The following is a 15,617-nucleotide window of genomic DNA, read 5'->3' on the forward strand; positions in this document are numbered from 1 at the left end:
GAAAGGACTAATGTACTGAATTTAATGTTTCAGAAATGCTCATAAAAAGGAGAAGGTGAAATAAAATCTAAGGGAGAATTTGCCCACACTTTCACTCACCGGCATTTCGAGTGTCCACAATAAATTCGGACACCTCAAAAGTGTGACCTTCCAGCAGGCCCTTCCCTGAAACCTTCACCTTGCTGGCATCGCCGATTTCTGATTGTCCAACCATGATTTTAAAGGGACTGTTAGTAACATGTTTACCATTCTTCTTAACACTGACCACATGCTCTCCAACTTCCTTTGGGGTGAATGAAATTCCTTCAGTGAAAGAAGAAGAAAAGAAGGTCACAGGCAGGAACTTTAAAAAATAACTGGAATATGTACATTTCAAGAAAATACAATTGTAACAAATAATGAAAATAATTCTGATTTGCTACTTTGGGCTATCATGTCTCCAAGTATTCCACTTAGACAAGGCTTCTGAAACACCGCTGAGATGTTAAATATTGCAGAAAAAGACAACACATAATTTACAGATATTTTCTTTTTATTATTCTTTTTATTTTCTAAAGAAACATAAATTAATCTGATGCTGGAAAATAAATTTGCACACTAAACATTCTGCTTCATTGGTCAACCTGTTGTGTTTTTATTTATTTATTGTATATAGCTGATTTTTCCATATTGCAGATATATGCTTATGCAGTATATTCCACAATGCCCATTGTTGCTGTTCTGGATAAAATGATCTCAGAAAGTTAAATTATTTTATTTTTGGTACATTATATACAATAACATACGCTATAAAAAATATAATTTAAAAATCAGTAATGATTGATATGCTAATCAACCATTTTTCCATATTTTGGTTACCAAATCTAAGCAACAGGATCTCTGCAACCACAACATAACCAATTAATCCTTCCTCCCTTCCACTCTCTGAAACTGCTACGTCCTCTAGAGAGGAGAATTCAAACCTATAATGTCAGCATCAGGCTTAAAGCTGAAATAAGCCATGGACAGGTTGTTACATCATTGTAAGTATTTTTGCTGGCTGAACGCATTTCAAATTGGCTGTAATTGTTATATTATTATTTGTCTTTGTTTTTCATGCTGAATTTGTGTGAATGGCTTATTTACTTTATCTCTGACCAACATGGCTGCTACATTATGATGTCATGTGGGAGTGGCTGCTAACCACGTGAGTCATTTTCTTTTACTATAAATGCAGGACTGTGCATGGGTAAGAACATCAGCTGTTCTAATCTTTTTTATTTAACATACACACACTGTTTCAAAATATTTGATTCTGCCAAAATTGGACTCACTTATGTTTTATTTCATGTTGTTTTACTTTGTACACAATGTTTTTCTGAACATATACACACTGTATATTTTTTGCGTTTCATCTTCTGTGTTTTGTGTACATAATGACAGATGAGAAAAGTAAACCCTCACAGATTTTACAGTATGAACTTTCAAATATCCATCCATCCATTATCCAACCCACTATATCCTAACTACAGGGTCACAGGAGCCAATCCCAGTCAACACAGGGCACAAGTCAGGAAACAAACCTTTGTGGGGAACCAGTCCACCACAGGGTGCACACACACAGACACCCACACACTAGGGACAATTTAGAATCGCCAATGCACCAAACCTGCATGTCTTTGGACTGTGGGAGGAAACCGGAGCACCTGGAGGAAACCCATGCAGAAACAGGGAGAACATGCAAACTCCACGCAGGGTGGACCTGGGAAGTGAACCCGGGTCTACCTAACTGCAAGGCAGCAGCGCTACCCAGCAGCGCCGCCGTGATGCCCTTCTCAGGGTAATATATAGGCCTAAATTGTTTCGGCATTGTTAACTCCTATATATCCTGCCACTGCCACCATTATACCTTTAAAAGTCCAATTTATTAATCCTGCAGCAAAACATTTTTTGGGCTATGTATTATGTGAACAATAATAGTTTCTTTTGCTCAGTACATTTTACAACAAAAAAAAAAAAACACAAGAGATGACAGATCTGTTCAGCCTGGAAATAATAACGGATTTTTTAAAGAACTGTTCATAACTTTTTTTTTCAGGAAACAAGAGGCCACACAAGGAGAAATAAAATGAAGCAGACAAAGAACAGATTGAGGATGGAGAAATAGCACAGCCTTTTAATGTGAGTGGTTGTCAGCTTTGAAAATTTACTACCTGCACATGTACTGTTAGAATGGAAATGATAGACATTTCTAGGAAAACACTCAAGTTACAGACTGTGTCCAATTTGGATTACTCTCAAAGGTTCTTCATTGCAACTAGTGGGGTTTTTCTTTTTCCCCTTGACAACAAGAAGAAAGAGACTGTCTGCATGGTCCAATTGGCCTTCTACATTTTACGTACAGTATAATGCTTTCATATTTTCAGATTTTAGAACAAATATATTGGTAGTGTTTTCATTAAAACAACATCATTGTATAATTTTTAGAATTATATCTGAGTACTGCAATTTAGATTTTATTAATTTTAAAATGTACAGTCCTCTTTTTCTTTTTTCGCTAGTTATACTGTAAATGACACTATTATATGTAGGCATAACACAGGAACACTACTCACCAATATGTCTGTTTGGCAGTCTTTTCAGAAGGCAAGGTTCCTCATTACCAGATGGTGCACGGATACTTGCTGTTAATGAACTAAGATCTGTCTCCGTAATCTTCAGAGAGACATCTGTTGATGTGCCTACGTTGAGCTGGGATGTCCTCATTGAATCATCACCTGTAGACAAAAATGTTCCATTGAAAACATTCAGGTTGCAAATGTTAGGTCATAAATATACTAATCTTGACACCATCAAGCACGATAAACAAACGTACACTTTCAAATTCAGCCAGAAGTCTAAATGTGTATTTATATTTATAGGATTATTATTGCCATGTGCACAGAGTACAGTTTAGAGGTCAAGCATATCCGGTACACTTTTCCAGGATGTTGTTTAATTCTGTTTTTGATTTGAAAAAAGTAAATGAAATAAATTGCTTTTTCCTCCTTGTTTTTTTTATTGTCCAAGAGATCTTAAGATAAAGTGCAGTGCTAACAAAATGTAGTAAGTGAAGACAACATCCTAATACCAATTTCCATTACATTCAAGTGAATATTGAGTATTAGCAGATGTTCTTCTACAAATATCATCCTTTCTTTCTTTCTTTCTTTCTTTCTTTCTTTCTTTCTTTCTTTCTTTCTTTCTTTCTCTTTTTCTTTAACAATATTTTTCCATTTATTGCCACAACAAATAATGCACCTGTAATCTTAGCAGTGAACGGACTTCCAGGGATGTGCTTGTCATCAAACTTGACAATGATGTTGTAATCTCCAATTGCAGTCGGCAGGTAGGAAACAGTGCAGGTGCCATCTTTATTGTCCTTACAAGTGATTTCTGCCTTTGATGGTCCTTCCACAGCAAGGGACAGACCGCCTGCCAGAAATGTAGGACAAACAAACTGTTATTTCAGAATGAAAGGTGGACTGGCAGAAGTCTGATTTGGTAAGATGAGCAGAAACTGATGTGTAGGCATTGACTCTGCACTGCTGGAATTTATTATTTTGGGACAGTGCCTTAGATATACTGTATATTAAACTACAATTAAAGTAAAGAGATGCGTTTTTAAGTTTGAGCATGGCTCTGCGTTACTGCATTTGGAGGATGGGACATTCTATTACAAGGTTACATTTTTTGTAACCTTTATGGCTGACTGTGTAGCCTTAAAGGAGTCACTTAACCTGCCTGTGCTCTGGCTCTAGAAATGGAATAAGAAAGTATACTGTATGTGTACTTGAAAATTGTTTGCTGAAGGAGATGAATTATAAATCACAATTTTCAAGTGTCATCTTCCATCACTGAAAGAATGTAAGCATGGACAAATCATTTGATGTGCCATTGCAGTGACGGTAAAGAATATTTAAAAATTGCACTATTGCACACATGTAAAATGTTTTGGTACAGTACGTTAATACAGACTCAATATAAAATTAATTATGTATATATAAAATAAAAAGAGAGATGTTTTGCTGAAACGAGAGAGTTTAAGTACTTGTTTTTTAAATATTATAAAAATCAGTTTAATAAGTAAATGTGCTAATATTATATCTGAATATAGCTAACTTCATCAGGACATCATTATTTAAACTGTTTTTTTTCGGTGAATGTATGCATTGAAGAAAGCCTCTGTCTAACATTTTCAAAATTACTGCTCATTTGCAAGTAAGGTTCCATGTTTTAGTGCATCACTATGCATTGTTGTAGTGAGGAGTATTTTAAAACATAATTTTTCAAAGTACACTAAAATGACAGAGCATTAAAATCAATTGTGAATGCTAGGAATTGTGTAAAAATGTGTGGGCCCGTTTTAAATAGTTCATTGACATGACACTGTGTTAATGGGACAAATAATAGCATTCTTGGCTTTAAAAATGTGCAATTGGCTCAGTAACATTTTGCTTCAAATGTGCACACCATGGGTTACATTAAATAACACAAAAAACTCAGATTTATACCTAAGAGGGTATGGCATTAGTGGGTGATGGCAGAAGTTCAAAACATTTTGACCTGCTTACAAATGCAACATTCATGCTTACAAATGCAACATTCTCCAAGCTGTACTGTCATTTAGTTCTGCGCCTTTGTATGTTCATATAATTGATTAACAGTTTACACAGAGGTGTCAAAGCACAGGATTTTCTCAGTTCATAACAGTTTGTAGTTTCTGTTAGGCTTCTTTACCTGTATAACTGAGATTCATTATTTATTTAAAATCTGTCAGACAACAGACTATATTTTCCCATTTACACTGTTTATAGCATTGCTATGGCAACCTTTCTATTCTTAATGAACCACTTTTCTTACCTTCACCAGCATCCTTGGTTACAATGGTGAAAGTGGCTGGTTTGTTCACCATTCCATGGCTTAAGCCAGGTCCATAGGCTGTTACGTGGCCACTGTTAATAGCATCGACAAAGAACTGCAATGGACTTCCTAAAATGAAACATAAGAGATATTAATAACCTGTCTATGTCTATAGAACAACAAACACATGCATTGTTATTACAGTCATGCAGCTCCACTTCCAATGGAAGTTTTAGCTGCTCCCTTTATACAAGTTAGATAATTTTGTAGACCCACACAAGAGTAGTTGTGATTACATAATATTCTATATTTTTCATTACACATCTTAAGATATTAATTGATAAATCATGGTATTTCCACATTGCTCCATGAATCTATTTCATTTCTGGGACCACTGCATATTTTTGTCTTAATAAAAGTGTCTTTTTAAAAATATTAAAAACCAAACTGTTCTATCTTCTAATTACAATTTTAAAAATACTAATACTTTCACAGATTTCATACTTGAGATTTCAATCTAAGATACCTTTTATTGGCTAACTAAAAAGATTACAATATGCAAGCTTTCGAGGCAACTCAGGCCCCTTCTTCAGGCAATCTTGCCTGAAGAAGGGCCTGAGTTGCCTCAACTTGCATATTGTAATCTTTAGTTAAATAAAAGGTGTCATTTTGCTTGGCTTTTCTCTACATTCATAATGGCTAACACGGTACAACAACCTAGTACTACAATCTAAGATATGTAATCTAAGATTACCCTTACCCTTAGCCTAAGATTACTCTTCTGGAAAAAATGTATTACTGGTAAGGTTTCCCTTAGCATATCAGTGTAAGGGGGTGAAATAAACAAAAAAGTCACTCCACATAAAGCTTTCTACTAAAGCAACAAGAATGTAGCACAAAACAGTGATAATGGAGGTAAGCCTGGGAGAGGCATACACCAGTAGCTCCCTGTTTGCATGGCTCACCTATTTAGTATAGTCAGCCAGCTTAAACAAGCAGCATAGAGATTTTATATGAGCTCACCAACCATAATGTAAAGGTGGGAGTCAGGGCTGTTTGTTTAGGGGAGGTTTAGAATTAGTAGAACTTGGCACTTGGCACACTCTTTTAGAATATGGGATACTATGTGACTAATGGGGAATGTGTCAAAAATTGTGAGACACAACGGGTATAATCAAACATGCATCTGCATAAGATATTGATTTTACAACCTGATTTATTGATCAAAAGTAGCCATATCCTAGCGTTACTCCATGAGGTAGGCACCATGTTAGTGTGGGAATAATCTGCTTTTGGGTATGTACTCAGGGATGAAAAGACCATGCTAACATTTGTTTACAGTATTTGATGTTCTTAGGATATGGATGTACTACATTAGGCAGGTACTACAGTACCTACTGACTCAGTAGTATTTCTTAAGTGAGTCTGCAATGTTAACAAGCAGAATGATGACCACACAAGGAGTAGTGTGATTGTGATGAATGGCTTCATTGATTTAAATTTGACTGTTGACATGTGGTTAAAAATCTATGCTAATTAGTTTACCGGTGAACAATGATCGACATTTGTGTCATGTCATCTGTTCTGTGGTTCTCTTTCCAGTACTTTGGGAATATCAACTGATCACCACTGAGCAATGAGTTGGACTCATGACTAGAGACTTAGGTGTGTAGACTCAGTTTCATAGCAATGCTTTTCACAACTGTTTGCAAAATAAGACATTATACTGAATTTCAGTGTAGTCAGAAGCTGAATTTTATCCAAATTATTGTAATGTAACTGTGTGTAACTAAGTCTTGCCTGGTAGGTTTACAGTATATATATATATATATATATATATATATATCTATGAGTGTGTGTGTGTGTGTGAATGTGTTGGTGCATCCTAAAATGGATAAAACTGAAAGAAATAAATTTCATATAGCACAAACCTGGAATATGATTTCCATCATATTTAATATCCATCTCATGTAGTCCTTTCTCTGTTGGTGCATATTTTACAGTGACTGTTCCATCTTTATTATCAGTGATATTAGGCCTGGCAGTTTTACCTGATGGCATGCGTACTTCTCCTGCAATGTTTAATGAAAACATAATTGGTGCTGACATTTCAAAGAACTTTTCAAAAATGATAACTGATGCTGTATTTCCCAATTGGAGTTTTTCACAATCATCAGCATTACAGAATCAGTTCTTCATTTTAGAGTAAATAATAGCATTAAACATGGTTTGACTTCTTGATACTCAGAGACAGGGCACAGAAGCGCAATCATTTATCAAACCATAATACTATGATTCATAATAAAAAAAAAAATACAAATAGCATAAACATTCCCAGTTTGCTTTAAAAGTACAGAACAAAAGTAAATTTTCCAGGTGGAAAACAAATAAATGAAATGATGTTCTCAGGGTCACAGCATGAGTCATTGGCCTAAATTTAACTGCCATCCATTCAGTATGCTGTCTAATTCCAGAATGCTTGCCTAAAGAGCAAATTAGTAAAATGCAGTGATCTGGTCATTGCTTTTTAGGGAAAAAAAGCCTATTTAAGGTTTTTTTTTTATCAAAATGCCCCCATGATTGCATTTTCTAACATTAATAATTGTCTAGCATCAACACTTAACTGTTAACATATGTTTCTTTGGTCCTGCAAATGTTTGTTTTCCATTGTCAAAGAAATACACAATAGAGACACCTGCCAGTTTTCCAGTTTCAGTTTATTTATCCCTCACAGATCTAAAGTGTGAAACCAAAAATAAAAATAAAAGCCCTCTAAAATGGAAAGAAAAAACTTTACTGAAAGCAGGGAAGAACTGGTACATTGAAAGATAAAAAAGACATTCTATGCACACACTATATTTAAACTATGCATTTCACAAAGGGTTGCTCTGTAAAAGAGGAGGTCTACGCTACTCAGAGAGGGTTACTCTATTTAATATAGACAGTTTAATAAGCTATATAGGAAAATGGTATTTAAGTGATATTGGCTGCACTATATACAGGTAGGAATTCCAAATCATAAATAAATGTTCTCTTTAGAGAAGTTGCCTCTAAATTTAACGTACAGTAGTACAATATTTACAAGGCAATTTTACAAATATAGGTACAGGTGAGTCTTTCCTGGATTTCTCTGGGCTCTAATACTCTGGTTTTCAGTCAACATCCTAAACACATGTATATTAAGTTTACGGAAAATCTAAATTGGCCTAATATGAATGAGTGTGGGTGTGTGCCCTGCCATAGCACACTCCATTTTGGTGACTGCTCTCTAACCAATGCTGTCAGGATAAACGCTGGTTCTTGAGACCACATTGGGTAATGGATGAATGGATTGATAATTCTAAAAAATATACACTTGTTCTTTTGTAGTAGGAATTCCTTTTTAGAACAGACCGCTTTTCTTTAGAGGCAGACATTTTGTTTAGATCACATTTATTTATAATGCAGCACTAAAAGTTGTATTTATTTATTTTCTATGCATTTTCTCTTACTATCATATATGTGGGTCATCACATAAAAATAACACAACATAGAATACACAATGACATTGAAAGAATTCAGTTAATAATCTGCTATTATCTCACTGTTACTCCCACATAGCCTCAAATATAATATTTTCAAGAGCTAACCTTTATATTTTAAACAACAGTATGTCCATTGAATAAATTAAATGTTTCTTGTTTCTTATAAAATGTTATCTGCCGAACCTTTCAAGTTCAAATACTGTATTACTGTTGTTTATTCATATCTGTCTCTCTTTCATGGCTAGATAAGCCAAATATGACAGATTGACTGTTTTGATGACTATTTTAAAACTGTTAAGTTGTTTTTGTCTCAGTCTTAAACGTTTTTATAGAATTCCTCAAGTACTTGGGGGGAGAAAACAAGAATTTCAAGTTGCATTGGCCACATCACAGCATTCTTAAATTGTTTTAAACTGTTAAGCTTTTCAGGACAGCATGCCACCTTGGCGGGTATTCCAGGTTTGCACCTCTGCACCTCAAAACATCAAATGGTTTTACTTCAGGGATCATCAAGTTATTTTTACAATGGAGCTGCCTACTAAAAGTTCAAGTTATTCACACTGACCAACGACAGATGATTTGTACCACCCAGGACTTTTTCAAGTGTGCAAGATCCATTTTGTTCTTTGAACTTTGAGATTTATGTAAGTTACCTGAGCTTGTACTCACTTAAAAACTCCATATAAGAAAAAACTGAACAGAGATAAGTTTGCTCGGATATCAAGTAGTTGTCTTACTCAATCTTCTAGTGTGTTATCAAGTTTACTCATCACTTATATATGATACATTTATCATTTTTGTTTACATTATGATGTCACTTTCCCTACTACCTCACAGTCACCTATGTGTTATAATGAGTATATTTACAGTATATATTAGAATGTTAATGCAATCTAACAACCAGCAGTTCTAGAATTGGTGTACTTCAAGGATGTCAATAATGGCCATCCCAAACCATTAATGAATCCAGTTATTTCAAACACTTTTTATAAACCTCACCTGTTATCTCTCCTTTTTGGACAGTAAAGGGGATGACCAAATTGAAAGGTCTGAGCATGGGCTCTATGCCATCAACTGGGGCAACAGGTTCCTCTGTGGCCTGTAAGAAAAAGTTACAGCTCTCATCTAAATGTAAATGAGTGACCAAGGGAGAAACACAGTTTTATCTGTGGACAGCAAAGATAAGATAACTGGAACAGAAATAAGAAGAAAAGCATGATCAGTAGCTTATGTTCATAAGAGCTGTAGAGGCTCCAGGGTGGAGAAATAGAAAAATAAGCTGGTAAGAAAACTGTAAAAAGTTACATGAAACAAAACATGCTTATATTTATATGAAACAACACACACCAGAAATGTCATAATAAAGGACAGGTTGCAGATATCTGTCAATAACAATATGCATATTGATCACTTTTATTATGAACTTTATAAAGGTATATTATTAACACTGAGATATTATTTATTGTTATTTACTAAACTGTTGTATCATCAGAAAAAAGTATTTCAAAGTGAGGTGTCTAAAAATTCCATTGCTCATTACTGCAGGTTTTATAATAAAATGAGCAAGTGGGGAGAGGAAAGCACTGAAGCCAATGATGTAATGTAGATTAATCAGGGTTTGGAATTGATGCATTAAAATGATTTAACAGATATCTGTTTTCCCTGTTGGTTATCATGCAGGCATGAAGAAAGAGGCTATACAGCGAACTGTGAAATACCACATGAGTAAGTGGGCGAGAGATGAGAAAATTCTGTTATAGGGCTGTAAAGCCCCACAGATGTTCCAAGTGATGCTTCACCATATACAACAAACTAAACAAAAATGTTAAAAGCATGCATACTCAAATCAATGTGTCCAAAGCCATCAATTGGTTTCTGTGTTATTTCAAATTTACTTTATTCATTTTATGGAAGTTTATTTTGCTTTCCGAGCCAAACATTTTTGGCCATCTATTTATTCATAATGATCTGATATTTGCAAGCCATCTGCACTAGATTAAAACTGCAGATATAAAGTTGACTGTTGTGAATTGTTCACATTGAATAAAATCCCTGACATGGCCTAAAGGTTCAATATAGATTAACTTTGAAATGTGGATGGAACCAAAAACATATATAAAAATACATCAGTCTTTACCAAGGGTGATATAGAACAGCATTGGCAGCATTGAAAATAACAGGATAGGACAGAAGAAAAAGTAAAAAGATACATATATAGAGATTAATATTCTCTATAAAAGAATATTTGACAGTGTTAAAAAGATTGTTTTTGTTTCATAACAGTATGAAAGATCAAAATCAGTTTTTCATTAATTAATAATATACCCAGTGTGAAGGAAAGCCACTGTGGTACGGTTGGTATGGCTGATGTAACTGCAGCATGTCACATGGCTCTTCAATAATGGGAATGGTGTCACACGCCTAATAGAAGGCAAGTTAAACATTAGGAATAATGTTACTTCATGCAGACACAACACCCAACCCTAGAATGAAAAAAATCAACATTGTTTAGATATGCCATTTCAATGTATATTGAACATTTCGTGGATAACAAGAAAGTGATCTTTATATTAGATCATCAATAAGTTTTGGAATCAATAACCACTGTTTTGATAAGCCATCAACACATACTTGGCTTCCATTATTTCCATAATTACTCCTTCCTACAGATACTGTTTAAAAGGTTTCTGTGATTTCAAAAAGGCAACTGCTCAAGCATATGTGACAACAGTTCCTCTTAAAACCTTATAAATTGTCACTTGCATTCTTCTACAATATAATGTTTATACAGCATGAAAATTAGATGCACAATGCAGATTAAAGTTTTGTCAAAGAATGCCCTCTTGGAAGGGGTATTGCGCTTTTAGCCTTGTGGATAATTTTGCAGGAAAACGAAGCTTAAAAGTAAAAGGCTGGATTTTAATATTGTGCCAATTCCACATTTTAAATAATTCGAATATTACAGATAGCTAAAACCTTTAATGCTGTTCTACATTTGGTGGTTGATTGGATGTTCTGCAGCTTACTATATGTTTTTTTAGTTCGGGTGGAATGGGAGTTGGTTTCATTTGTAGAAACAATATTTAAAATAAACACTATTTTGATTTTCCCTGTGATGGACAGGCGCCCTGTCCAGGGTTTGTTCCTGCTTTGCCCCCATGCTAGCTAGGATAGGCTCCAGCATCTCCACAACCCTGTTCATGACTAAGCAGGTTAGAAAAACTACTTAATGACTTTTTTAATAAAGTGTTCATGAAAACATGATAATATGTGCAAAATATACCTTTATCTAGTATATTCACATTTAACATTTCTTAATTTTTATTTCAAATAGCATCCTGCGTCATAGTAATTGACATTCCATTGTTGATTTTTCAGTTTACATTTAAAAAATCTCACATATTTGTCATGCTTCATGTCGTTACCATTTATATTATTATTTGCTTCTTCATGCACTTACTACATTATATCATTGAAATCAATTAGTAAAAGAAGCACCTACCACTACGTGGAATGGGCTGTTTGGAATGTGCTCCCCTCCAAAACGGATAGTGATAACATATTTTCCAGGCTCTGGTGCTGTGTAGTAAATATCAAAGGTCCCATCTGCATTTTCAACCACATCCACATCTAGCTCAGCTCCATCAGGGGTGGACACTTTGCATGTTACTTTTCCTTTTCCAGCAGCTTTTGCATCAACAGTGATAACTGTTTCTTCTCCAATCTGAATGGTGGGTCCTAGCCCAGTACCTGTGTAACAGATATATTTTAATAAGATAAACAAAGAAAAACAGCTTTCACCCTATTGGATGGCTTGAATGTGTGTGTTTGCTGTTGATTTTTAATGTAATTCATCAAAGGCTAACTTTTGTTTTGAACTCTTTTCTTAATGGTTCCCTGTAGGTATGCTCAAAGTGTGGATGTAGAGTATATTTAATCTGCAGTAAAAATACAATAATATATACATTTATTGTAATGCCTTTTAGTGCAGCAAACATGTAATCTATTCTCTTTCTTTCATTAAGAGCAACAGACAAAACTGAGTTATTAGTTTGTAAAAAATGAGCACTTTCAAGATTAATATTTAACTAGTGTACTACCTGCAGATTAACATAAGTATGCATTGTGTGAAGTTTTTCCACCAATTAAAATCAACTTTAAAGGGATAAGAGTGTTTATCATATAGATAAGGAAAGCAGCTTTCAGTGAAATCCTGCAGCTGACATGAACCTCAAATGCTCCTTGGGTAATCATATTCACTTACAGTAAATTGCTATTATGTTTTTAAGTGATTCATAAATGCTATCTATCTATCTATCTATCTATCTATCTATCTATCTATCTATCTATGTGTGTGTGTCTTTGTGCATATGTGTGTAAGGAAATGCATCTGCAGAAATTAAATAAGTCAAAATAATACATACCTAAACCATGTCCGCCAATGGATACTGAAAGAAAAAAATTATTAAAGGATTATTACAAATCAAAAGCAGAAAATGTATTCAATTGTCAAAAAAAGCCTTACAAAGCATAGCCTATTTCACTTATACATAGTTCATAGAAATAAACAAAACTTAATACTAATAGTAAAACAATTAAAATACAGACAATTCCCAAGGTAATCATTCTATCTCCTGATCAATAGGATAACTGTAAATCTAAAATTCTATGAAAGTGAATTTGTACTCAAAAGTTTAAATTATACAAAAGTATGCATACCTTTTCTATTTATATGAAGCAATAACAATAGTTTTAATATATATAATTTCTTTTGATGCCAATTTTCAATACTTTCAAATACAGTATTTAAAAGCAAAATTGTAAGATTCAAAAATTTCAGAATGAAGCAAAACAAACAAACATGGCTATGTTGATATTCTAACAAAGAATATGTAATTTACTGTAGCCACATTTTATATACTATATATACAGTATAGTTGCCATATTATATATATTATTATACAGTATATTATATACATATTATTATATATTATATATATTATTATATATACTGGATTGTGGAAAGACAAAGTGCTTGAAGAGAAAGTCATAAAAAAATTAGTTGAAATAGAAGGAAGACAGCCTCCACATCAAATACATAAGTTGGACTTTTAGCCTAGTTGCTTAAAAATTAGACCATCATAGTAACCTCTGTGTTTCCTGTTTTTTTTCTTCTAAATAGAAAAAACTAATTCATGCTTTTTAGCCTTTTTTTTAAACCCCCCATCAATTCTATATTTGTGAGTGTGACAAAAACCTAAAATATATCTAATTATGGAGTCACTGACATCCTCAGAAGGTGCAGACATTATTAGGAGCCCACACCGGATAGGATTCCATTCCATTGTAGGCTAACCTTAAATATAGCCACATGGAAATCAACACCAGCACAATTCCAAAATGGCAGTCCACCTAGCACAGCTATAAAGGGGCATGGATACTCAGCGGTTCACTGTGCTGCCTAAACTAATTTATTGAATTAAAGTAATTCAAGGGCCATCAAGCCTTTTCCCTCAAAGCAGTTGTTTAGTACCACAACAACAATCTCCTAATTTCACTAAAGCACTCCTCTGATTGTTAAATGTTTTTGAGTATAGTATTATGTAGAAGGAAGAGGGGCCAAATCATACAGAACACCAGCACCACCCATTCAGTGTCTGAGTAGCACTTTCAAGTAAGTATTGTCTCTTCTTAAATTATAAGCTGTGAATCACAAGGTTTACATTACCTGTCACCAAACACTTGCTGGCATCTCCTGTTGGAAGTGCATGAATACGGAAGGGAGAGTATGGGATTTCATCGCCACCATATTTAATGGTAATAGTGTAACGGCCAGTCATATCGGGCACATATGACACTGTGTAGGTTCCATCTCCATTGTCCCGTATGTTTGCTTTCTTTGGTTTCCCTTCAGGATCCTGATGGAAAAAGTGTCATACTGTACTTTAAATTCTTGTCATTTTCACATGCACACTGCAATAAAATTCTTTGACTTAGTGTTATAAAATCTTTAAAATGAAAGATCTGTATCTATAAAGTAATATATTTAAGTCTTTCTTCCATAAAACTGTAGGCAGTAATATTTGCTGAAAAAATGGAACACAATATCTTTTGGTATGTTCATAATCTAACTATTAAGCAATTTCATATGCAATGGAAAATCCTAGAAACTGCCATTTTTTTTCAAAATTGAGTTTTTAGTTTTTGAATTTACTAGGTCTTTCCTGATATTATAAGATAGAGGTGGAAATATGTTTTCATTCCAGTCATAGCATGATGGAAGAGGCTAGTATGTACACAGTAATTTACAAACTGAAAGACAAAAACCTAGCAGCTCCACTGACCAATGAGGAAAGACCACCTACCAATGAAAATGTCAGATTACGATCACAATGCTGTATCTGTGTTATTTAAATAGCAGGTGTTGTAGATTTGTGTAAAAAAAAAAAAAAATCTAGAGATCGTTAATTATAGGGGCAACATCCTTTTCTCAATTTGCCGACAACTTGAAAGAACTGACATACTAGGTCTTACGATAGAAAACAAAGTTATTGGCAAAAATATTTTAAGTTTTATATTCTACAAAGGGGAAACACGATGGTGCGGTGGGTAGTGCTGCTGCCTCGCAGTTGGGAGACCTGTGTGGAGTTTGCATGTTGTCCCAGTTTCCTCCCACAGTCCAAAGACATGCAGGTTAGGCGCATTGGTGATCCTAAATTGTCCCTAATGTGTGCTTGGTGTGTGGGTGTGTGTATGTCCTGCGGTGGGTTGGTGCCCTGCCCAGGATTGGTTCCTGCCTTGCGCTCTGTGTTGGCTGGGATTGGCTCCAGCAGACCCCTGTGACCCTGTGTTCGGATTCAACGGCTTGGAAAATGGATGGATGGATGGACTGATTCTGCAAAGGTACAATATTTCAGAATAATGTAGGGGAAATTATGAGCCATTCAGCATTTTATCACCTGCTGATTTAAGACTTTACATACCGATAAAAGTATTATCTATCTATCTATCTATCTATCTGGCCGGGACGCCCAGGAGGACCAGAGGAGGGCTTGTACCTCCTCCAGACCGGCGTCCGTCCTGGTTACGCTGGTGGCCACGGGCCCCTACAGGGCTGGGCTTCCATGCCCCCTGCCCGAGGCCACCAGCGTAACCAGGACGGACGCCTCGCGGTCTGGAGGAGGTACAAGCCCTCCTCTGGTCCTCCTGGGC

At 35.0% G+C, this 15,617-nt stretch overlaps 1 protein-coding gene across 4 annotated transcripts in view; it reads right to left on the reverse strand.

Annotated features, from left to right (window-relative positions):
* flncb (filamin C, gamma b (actin binding protein 280)) overlaps positions 1-15,617 on the reverse strand; it is a 149,435-nt gene that overhangs the window by 24,898 nt on the left and 108,920 nt on the right. For 2 of the 4 annotated variants that reach the window (XM_039761213.1, XM_039761215.1), the window contains 10 exons: positions 14,134-14,323; positions 12,830-12,853; positions 11,908-12,155; positions 10,731-10,826; positions 9,405-9,504; positions 6,813-6,953; positions 4,882-5,010; positions 3,280-3,453; positions 2,595-2,756; positions 100-303 (listed from right to left, as the gene is read on the reverse strand). In XM_039761213.1, coding sequence (XP_039617147.1) covers positions 100-303; positions 2,595-2,756; positions 3,280-3,453; positions 4,882-5,010; positions 6,813-6,953; positions 9,405-9,504; positions 10,731-10,826; positions 11,908-12,155; positions 12,830-12,853; positions 14,134-14,323 — 1,468 coding nt within the window. The remainder of the gene's footprint in view (positions 1-99; positions 304-2,594; positions 2,757-3,279; positions 3,454-4,881; positions 5,011-6,812; positions 6,954-9,404; positions 9,505-10,730; positions 10,827-11,907; positions 12,156-12,829; positions 12,854-14,133; positions 14,324-15,617) is intronic. The other 2 variants (XM_039761214.1, XM_039761216.1) reach the window with 1 other exon arrangement.

Source organism: Polypterus senegalus, chromosome 8 (assembly GCF_016835505.1).
Source record: "Polypterus senegalus isolate Bchr_013 chromosome 8, ASM1683550v1, whole genome shotgun sequence".
Lineage (NCBI taxonomy): Eukaryota > Metazoa > Chordata > Cladistia > Polypteriformes > Polypteridae > Polypterus > Polypterus senegalus.